The sequence below is a fragment of the Mercurialis annua genome, linkage group LG6 (genome assembly GCF_937616625.2).
Source record: "Mercurialis annua linkage group LG6, ddMerAnnu1.2, whole genome shotgun sequence".
Lineage (NCBI taxonomy): Eukaryota > Viridiplantae > Streptophyta > Magnoliopsida > Malpighiales > Euphorbiaceae > Mercurialis > Mercurialis annua.
Window position 1 is genome coordinate 7,314,584 of NC_065575.1, and position 9,378 is coordinate 7,323,961.

General features: G+C 35.5%; 2 protein-coding genes across 2 annotated transcripts; both read right to left on the minus strand.

Annotated features, from left to right (window-relative positions):
* Positions 1-341: 341 nt before the first annotated feature.
* LOC126685936 (uncharacterized) lies at positions 342-2,409 on the minus strand. The gene is made up of 2 exons (XM_050379946.2): positions 1,792-2,409; positions 342-1,568 (listed from the first exon to the last, which is right to left on the minus strand). Exons 1-2 carry the CDS (start codon positions 2,237-2,239, stop codon positions 736-738), a joined length of 1,281 nt encoding a protein of 426 aa, XP_050235903.1. The 5' UTR covers positions 2,240-2,409; the 3' UTR covers positions 342-735.
* A 2,737-nt stretch (positions 2,410-5,146) lies between these two features.
* Positions 5,147-6,909, minus strand: LOC126688046 (uncharacterized). The gene is made up of 4 exons (XM_050382611.2): positions 6,543-6,909; positions 6,292-6,453; positions 6,025-6,220; positions 5,147-5,480 (listed from the first exon to the last, which is right to left on the minus strand). Exons 1-4 carry the CDS (start codon positions 6,816-6,818, stop codon positions 5,437-5,439), a joined length of 678 nt encoding a protein of 225 aa, XP_050238568.1. The 5' UTR covers positions 6,819-6,909; the 3' UTR covers positions 5,147-5,436.
* Between the last annotated feature and the right edge of the window lie 2,469 nt (positions 6,910-9,378).

Sequence of the window (9,378 nt, forward strand, 5' to 3'; positions counted from 1 at the left end):
ACAATCAAAGACGAGCATGAACATATCATAAATAAAATTGAAAATTCTGCAGGCATGGGGTTAAGAGCAGCAAAATTAAATTTGCATTCCATGCCATTCTTCTAGATATGATCACAAAACAGCTCATAACATCAACTCGTACTTCATAAATACGCTACAACATCTAAACCAGAATGCAGAAATCAATGTCAGAAGTGGACAGCTTTCTTTGATCATATCATTCTTCTAGATATGATCACAAGCTATAGTAATAGTTGAGACCACAATAATTAATAGTTAGATCTAAGATGTAAACAGAAACTGCAGGTATGAACTAGATTCATTCGACAACCATTAGAATATAAGAGAACGGCGCAGATAGCTTGCATCATCCAAAAACAGAGGCAAACATCTGGCCAAAAGCACTAAGATTTGAAATAATGATATCAGTTTCTCTATGATTTTGAACATCTATCCGCTATTGAAGCAATTCTATTTGCACATCATTAACCAGATATCCCTAATGTAGATAGCCGCAACATTTACTAAAGCAAAAGTACTGGGGCACATAACTAACCACACATCACTCCCCTAGTATTTATCTAGGCCAATGGCATGGGAATCGGACACCGCATCATTTACCAGGTAAAACTATTTGCAAAAAATTCAAAACTTAGAGATGCCAGCCTACCAAAGAGATGCCAGCCTACCAAAGATACCAAAGATTCAAAACTGAGAACGATAACAAACATGCAACTAGAGAAAGTTATGGTAAATCCACTCGACCCCAACCTGGAGGCCTTCAATAGATCCACCCGCAGGCTCAGATGGTCCCTCTGGGATAGGAATAAAAAAAGTTTTTCCACCTCTGGAAATTGTGTTGCCACTTGCATCGCACAGCTTTCCAGCTACAATGACAAGAGAGGCATGTCCTGGAACAGCAATAATTGACCTCTTCAGCATAATGGTGCCATCCTTATCCACCTCTGTCGGCTTATCGGAAACAAGCGGAACATCATATGTGTAACAGCAAGGGCGAGCACAGATAGAACCAGAGATGGTACTGACACCCGGGATTCCCGTCAATTTCAAAGTAATCTTGGCCACTCCCGCAGAGTGCATAATAGCGTGCTGAAAATACATTCGGAAAGGAGATGTCCTATCACCGCACATTTCAACTCGTTCCTCTGTAACACGGTTATAAAAAGAAGTAGCCGATGTCTGTATTTCCATAAAGTTGACATAGCCTCCAACAATCCGTTCATAAATCGGTGTAAGCGGATCAAAGTCAGGCGCTGTTGTATCATTCACTGCATAATCACTAATACCTTCCAATATAGGTTGACTATCCAAACGGAGATCAAAACTAACATCAATTGAAGGGACACAGGTAGGTAGCTGATCGATATCCGGACCGAACAGAGTAATCGTGTACTTATCGGTGTAAGACAGATCCACCGAATCGGCGTCTTTCTCTACCTTGTATAAATTAACATCCACCGGGCTCTCCCTCTCCCTGTATGACTTATAACACTGGGTTCTAATTTCCCCAGAGAGTTTACCTTTCAAAGATAATGGATTGTTCATAGGCCATGTTTGGTTCATAGAATAGAATAGCATGGAATAGAATAGTTATTCTATAAGGAATGGAATAGCCATTCTTTAGTTTTTAAAAGGAGTGTTTATTCCACAAAATCATGGAATAACTATTCTTTGGAATACCTATTCTATGAACCAAAGCAAAGAATTGTCATTCTATACGGAATAGCTATTCCATTCCGCACCTATTCCATGAACCAAACATGGCCATAGTTCTATCACGCCTAAGGATAACAGCATATGAATCCAGAATTTTATTGCAGACCCTAATTTCAGATGGATGAGGACGTTGACAACACTCTGTTGTCAAGCAGTTTCTACCAATTTCTTTTTTAAAAATATCAAGATTAATACAATAATCAACACACCTGAATTCAAGATCTTCATCAGAAGCTTCCCCTTCCATAAAAAGTGTTGAGCGTTGAGAACCCGCGTCATCTATAGAAGAGTCACTGGAATTGTCAAGATATTCATCGGAAGATTCCCCTTCCATCAAATTTCCTGAAGGGCTATCAGGATCAGGATCGGCATCGGAACAGGTAGGACGCTTAATACTAATTAGATTATTAACCGACCTCACTTCATCGGGAGATTCCCCTAATTTTTCGCTTTCTCGGCCGCCGCACTCAGGGTCCATTGCAGAACAACCTTCAGGATCCATTGCAGAACAACCTTCAAAGAAAACCTTAATTTTTTCAAGATATTGTTAGGGTTTATTTAAAAAAATATCCTAAAGCTACAATGATTCCTTATGAAGCACATCAAAACTGTTTTTGTTCTATGTTATTGATCAATCATTTAGTACTCATATAGTTTAACATGATTTGCATTAAACATTTAAAGAAACTTGGTCATTATATTTATTATTATTTTTTTTGCCTAAGGGTCATTATATTTATTAAAGAGCTTCAAATATTATGCTAATGAAAACCGAATACAAATAAAATAAATCGGGGCAAAAGCAGTAAAAATAATTTATTATTATCTAAAGAAGGAAAGAAGCATATATATGTAGGTAATATAAACATGATTCAACTTTTTTATAATTAATAAATATATTTTATTATAATTTATTTGAAATTTAAATATTATATTTAATAATTTAATTAATATTTTATAAATATATCGGGTCATGTAAATGTTGATCACGTGGCAAAATGCTAGTACTATATATAAAAATACGGATGGAGGCACATACACTTTTACCTAATAGCCCTTTTTAATGTATGACTGATTCATTAATTAATTAGAGATTTATGGTAATTAATTAATTAGTTACTTATAAAGTTAAATTATAAATTTAATTAATGTAAGTAGAATATAATTAAAAAAAGTACAAAAAATAACAAATTAAACACTAAAAATATATTGAAAAAAATTCAAAATACCCGAAAAAAACACTTAGTAAAAGCCAATAAAAATTAACAATTCACTGGGTAACAATGCACATAGCACATGTTGACCGCAATGTTAACCATCTATTGACAGCATATTCCAGCCAAATTCTGGTGACCGGCCATTGGACTCCGATGGTATTTTTCATGTGTTTTAGGTATTTTTTTAAATAGAGTATTTTTGTAAAAATAATAAAGTAAAAGTGTTCAATTTATAAAGTATGAGTATTTTTTAAAACTTCACTATATTTTTATAACGCATAATTCATTTTCAGGTCCTGCACTTTCATCTTTTTTTAACTATGGATCCAACTTGTTCACTTCCAAATTTAAAGATTGAGTCCATGCACTTTTATGTTTCTTTCAACATAAGTCCTTTTGTGTGTGTGTAGTACATGTATGAGAGTAGAAATTTTTGTTTAGTTTGATGTATAATGATCAAGTCTCTGTACTTTTATTTATATACAATAAGGTCCTTGCATTTTTATTTCTATCAAATCAATTATAATTAATATTTATTTACTAAAACACTAATTGTTAGTTATATTAGAATTTTATATGAGGATATATCTACAATTTGTATTATATTTTCAAAAATTAAATTATTAATTGGAAAACACAAATTGAATTGGCGAGCCACGTTACGAGCTACTTGTAAAACCCATAAAACAACATTAATTTTACGGAAATGTTCTTTTTACTTATTAAATATTAAACTACTACTACTACTATAATATAGGTTCAAATCTAAATAAAATTTAGCTATTTACTAATTTAGATAATGATTAGATAATCAATCAAAAATCTAAAGTAAATTGGCTTAATTGGGGAGATCATAACACGGCTTTTTTTTCATTCTTCGGTTGTGCAGCGTAGGAAACGTAGCAATATTTCCCAGCTCCGTAATAATGCGGGTGATCTATGTATGCAGGAGCCACAAATTGTGAATACTGTTTTGAATCATTTCCGGCAGATTTACACTTCGTCTAGGCCCGATAACGTTACAACAACAATCTCTGGGTTGGGAGAGAGGGTCACACCGGCCATGAATCACTCTCTTACTCGAGGGTTCTCTCATGATGAAATTCGTAAAGCAGTGTTTGCAATTAATCCGAATAAAGCTCTGGAGCAAGATGGTACAGCGGGTCTCTTTTTCCAAAGTAATTGGGAGGTAATTTAAAATGATATTTGTGGTGCGATTCGTGATTTTTCTCGGGTGGCGGATTACCACGGGCCCTAAATCATACCACTATTACGCTAATTCCTAAGGTTGATTCGCATATTACTATGTCTGATTTGCGTCCCATTAGTATATGTCCTGTCTTTTATAAGATAATTTCTAGAATTTTGACTAACAGTCTTCAGCCGTTAATGCCCAAACTCATCAGTGAACATAAAGTGCCATTGTGAAAGGGCGTAATATCTCGGATAACATTCTTTTAGTACATGAACTGACACATTATTTGAAGACTAGAAGGAGTGTTTCTAAATTTGAGCTAGCATTGAAGCTTGATATGAGTAAGGCTTATGAGATAGTGAAATGGGTGTTCGTTAAGAAAGTCTTTAGGAAAATGGGTTTTCACCATATTTGGATTAGGTGGATTATGAATTGTATTTCATCAGTCACATATTTGCTTAACTTTAATGGGTCTTCATATGGTTTTATAGAACCCTCGCGAGGTCTACGTCAGGGTGATCCTGTATCACCATTTTTGTTTCTTTTTTATCTCAAATGCTTCTCTTTTTTGAACAACAATTATATATAAAAGACTTCTAGATAGGTTTGACCTCAAAACTATAATTATTTTCGACCTAATAGAGTTGTCCAATTTGTCATTCCCACACAGTTTAAAAAAATACAATTAATTTTATAATTTTTTTTACTTTCTTTCTATATTCTTACTTAATGTATATAGATGTTAATAAATATTAGCTCATTAGTTGATTTAAATATTATGAATTTAAATATTTTCATTATTTAAAAATGGACAAATAGAGAGAGTATAAAGCAGGTTCAATGCCATCTTAAAAAAAGGTTATATATTATGCATGTACATACATGATGCACAAAATAAGATTAATAATGGAATGCAATGCTTTAGAGGTCAACAAATTGCAAATGAATTTGATGCATAAATTGTTGAAAGTTTAAAAAATATGCTTGATGAATATAATTTATAAATGTTTATCTCATGCAGTGGTTGTGCCATGTCATATTTACAACAAACCAATAAACATGCGATACAAAATCTTTTAATTATCATTTAGTTTTTTTATTATTAACTTTTTCACATGATAATTGTAGCACGTATGACATGGTGCAACAGTTGCATGCAATAATTTTTCATAATTTATATGCTAAGTCTTTAACACAGCAGCAACAAGAGATTGAATTCATTCAAAGTTGCATGCAATAATGTCTCTGATACTTGAGTAGTTACGGAACGCAATTTATGCACAATTACTAGCTAGGACCATCATCACCACGGAAGAGCCAGTCATCTTCACCTGGAAAAAAAAACCAAGAAAAATATCAGCAAATCCAATTGGTTCTATCATTAAAAAATAATTCAAACCCAACAAAACATCCTCACAAAATTACATATCAGCTACCAGATTTGAGAAGCCTGCATTAATCATCTTTCGCCACCATATGTTGAGACACTTATAAGCAAAATTAGCTAGCTAAAGAGCATGATGTGAGTGAATTAAAATGCATAAGAAAAATTGCAATGAGATCATTTTCTATCCACCAACAATACAATAAATTTTATATCAGCCACCAAATTTGAGAAACAAACACGATTAATGTAGGTTTGGAATAAAACCCACCCAACAAAAAATCCTCACAAGATTACAGATTAGAGAAACCTACATTAATCATGTTTCAGCACCATATGTTGGAGACATTTATAAGCAAAAAACAAAGTCAATAACCACACAAGAGAACTGAAGCCGCAGCAAACAAAATTTTACTATCAAATTGGCTAGCTAAAGTGCATGATGTGAGCGAATTGAAATGCAAAATGGAAACTGCAATTAAGCTGCTTACCTTTGATTTTGTGGTGTCTTGGTTCTGGTCGGACAAACCCAACCTGACAGTTGCTACTAGTGGCATACACTACTGCTGTTTGATAAGTTTGGAGTTCTTCAGAAGAAGAATCTTTAAGTTTCGCCTTAAAGGTTATGTATAACACATTTGTCAGGTGATTAACCTTCTTAATCCCAACATATTCCAGCTTTGGAGTCTACAAAGATATACGCGAATTAGAACTAAAAATGACAGAAAATAATTATTACATGAAGAGGAAAACCGAACCTTGTTATCATCAGCCTTGGCATTATAAAAATCAACGGCCAAGCGAGCTGCTGTAGGGACTCCTATTTTATAGTACCCGTCTGTGTACTCACTATTGAGATCGATAGGAAAAATCTTACCCACACACCTCTCGGGAACTAGGTTGATATCCATATGAAAACCCTAATTAAAACAAAACCCTAATTACAAATCAATTAAATTAAGTCAAATCAATTAAATTAAGCTGAAAGTAAGAAAGAAACCCTAATTACTTGATATTTGTAAACCATGTCACGATATACTAAAAACTTATTCCTTTCTTCATCACTATCGAAAACTGCCTCCGAGTGGGGGTGATTGCCAGCTTCTTCTCCATCAGTGTTTTCCTCATCGGAGCCATCGGTTTTTGCCTTCTTCAGAGGCGATTCAGCGACGGAAATATCACCCTCATCATCGTTGTCCTCTTCTTCCCAATCCGGTGGAGTAGGGCAGCGATCATATTCAGATGGATCTACGATAGGCCCACATATCATCGGCCAATCAAACATCTTCGGATAAGTTATTTCCAGAAACTGCTGATGGTTGCAAAACCCGGCTGTTAACAGCGTATATTTATTTATACCATATCCGAGAAACGGTAGGGCATCCAAAAAACACGCTTAACCCATAAAAAGGGCCTTAGTAACTTTTTTTTTTTAGATCAAAGGACCAATTCACCCCTCAACTTGAAATATCAAATGACTTAATCTCGTCGCTTTTGGTACAAACAGACTCAAAACTTGCGTTTTCGTACCTCGGAGAGTGGGTTTCTTAATTTTACTTATCCGAAGAGACCGCACTAAGGTAGCGACCACATGGCCAAGACCATGTTCATATTAATAAGGCGGATGAAGGTCTGTTAACTTTTGATTTTGCTTCTAAACAAGATTATGAGTTTGTTTTGGCGAAGAGACCATGACATATACAGTAGACCCTTTAATAATTAATACTCAATTAATTAATAATTAATAAAATTTTAGGGAACCAATTTGAATATTACTTCTTATAAAGTATTCAATAAATTAATAATTCTAATAATTAATAAATTTTGAATCCACCATGTAAATTAATTATCAAAGGGTCGACTGTACTTAATCAACACATCATTATTAGAGATCATTAATGATGGAAACCGACATCAACAATATCTAAGAGAATCACATCAAGGTCCACCGTCAAAGGGGACCGGAAGACTCATCCAAACAATGCTGAATCTCAGACAGACTCGCTCACATAAGGAAGTCTCAGAGGATCCGCCCAGTATCAACGGGTACCGAACTCCAAGAGGATTTGGTATCCCTTATAATCTCGGATCTAACGCGCTTTACCAAAAATCTAAAGATACGTACAACAAGAGAATATTCACCGAGATTTTAGGAGATCTGAATACCTAGAATCTCGCGAGGATATCTCGATCAGATCTTATCTCCATATCCAGAGTCCCCTTTATTTAGGAGTTCATTTCTCAATAAGACTCATCTGATAAGGTAAGTCAGATCTAGCGAGATTCATCCAAGATCCGAGGACTCACTTTCCTTATCAAACTCTACAAGGTGTATTCTTTTTAATCACTATAAAAGGACATGAGGTATGCCTTGAAACACAACTGAATTCTTACGCGCAAGTTCCGCTAAAGACTAAACTAATTTAAACATCGAAGAGTTAAATCAAACAACCACTGTCTGATTGACCTCTACCCTGTTTTGCAGGTTCAAGCCGTTGGAAAGAGGCCGGAATCTATCAATTGGCGCCGTTTGTGGGGAAAGCTTGACAACTTCAAAAGAAGGAGTTTTTTCTCGAACTCGAACAAATACCATTGAAGGATGAATTTCAGCGCAATTGACCCAAAAAACAAGTAGCATGCGAATCCAAAAGATCCAAAAGTGACTCCACCATCAGCCTTGCCCACCAGAGTGGACACTCCATCTACAGCGGGGAACTCAGAAACCGAAGGATCTGGCCAAAGCACGTTCCAGAATAATCATGCTTATCAGACTCAATCGGTGTGGGGTTCCAACCCTATCACGTTTTTATCGTTGGATGGAGCGGGAACCATGCTAGAGGTTCCGCCGGTACCGGCGTTCCCAAAAATGTATCATCAAATGATGGCCAAAATGCTAGAGACATTTCAAGCCAATTTAAACAAGATAGCAGAGGAAGCTAGAAAATATGCGGAAGCTCAAGTGGAGAGCTTGAATCCCAAAAGAAATCCTTTTGCTCCTCTTCCACCACCCCGTCAAGCACGGCCAACGGCAGGTTTAAGGAATCAAGAGCTGGGAGCCTATATTTCAAAAACCATCATACCCAAAACACTTTATATTTGAAATAGAACATATTTTGAACTCAAATATTTTTCGTCAAAATTTTGACTCAGGGCTCGGCCCCCCTTAGCTTTGGCCCCCCTACCCTTTGGCAAAGCCAAATACTGCCATAAGCATGGGACTGAGCTTAGTAAGCTCCATCCCCTTTGCTCACCGCTGGTCACCAGATTCCGGCGATCAGTTGGCCGAAAACGCTAAAACCGCACTAAACGCTTTAAAATTCATATTCCCAAAAAAATGATGGCCAAAATGGGGGATTAAATAATCCACTTTCAACTAATGTAAATAATTAATTTGAAAAATGTCAAATGCATATTTATGAGTTTAAACTTTAATAATTTTTTTGGATTGAGGGTTGAAAAGATAAGTAAGGGTTGGGACTTGGGAGGGGTTGTTTCCGAAGAAAGTTTCTATCACGAGATCCTTTTAAACCCTTCAAATTGAGACGCTGAGGATTCTTTAATTTTACGTATTATTAACTTTGTTTCGGGGAAGCAATTCGTTGTGCAACAAAGGAATTCCCTGCGGAAGCTTCAATTTGCGTAGGAATAAGAGGATGAGATGATGAAAAAGGTAACTGTTTCATGAAATGAGTAACAACTGCCTCTGCAAATCCAGTGTGTCATTTCACACCCATTAAGCATTTACATCAAAGAAGACGGAATCATCCATGAACCATGGCTGCTTTGGTACCAACTGGAAAATAGGCAACCGTTTTCAACAATTTGCAGAAATCAAATCCTTAAGA

What these genes read in the sequence shown, in the direction of transcription:
- LOC126685936 (XM_050379946.2), bottom strand. Translation starts at nt 2,239, where the DNA reads ATGGATCCTGAAGGTTGTTCTGCAATGGACCCTGAGTGCGGCGGCCGA. An exon ending in TATCCTTAGGCGTGATAGAA is followed by an intron (nt 1,569 to 1,791) that starts CTATGGCCATGT and finishes ACCAAACATGGC; the next exon opens with CTATGAACAATCCATTATCT.
- LOC126688046 (XM_050382611.2), bottom strand. Translation starts at nt 6,818, where the DNA reads ATGTTTGATTGGCCGATGATATGTGGGCCTATCGTAGATCCATCTGAA. An exon ending in ACATGGTTTACAAATATCAA is followed by an intron (nt 6,454 to 6,542) that starts GTAATTAGGGTT and finishes TGTTTTAATTAG; the next exon opens with GGTTTTCATATGGATATCAA. An exon ending in AAGACACCACAAAATCAAAG is followed by an intron (nt 5,481 to 6,024) that starts GTAAGCAGCTTA and finishes TTTTTTTTCCAG; the next exon opens with GTGAAGATGACTGGCTCTTC.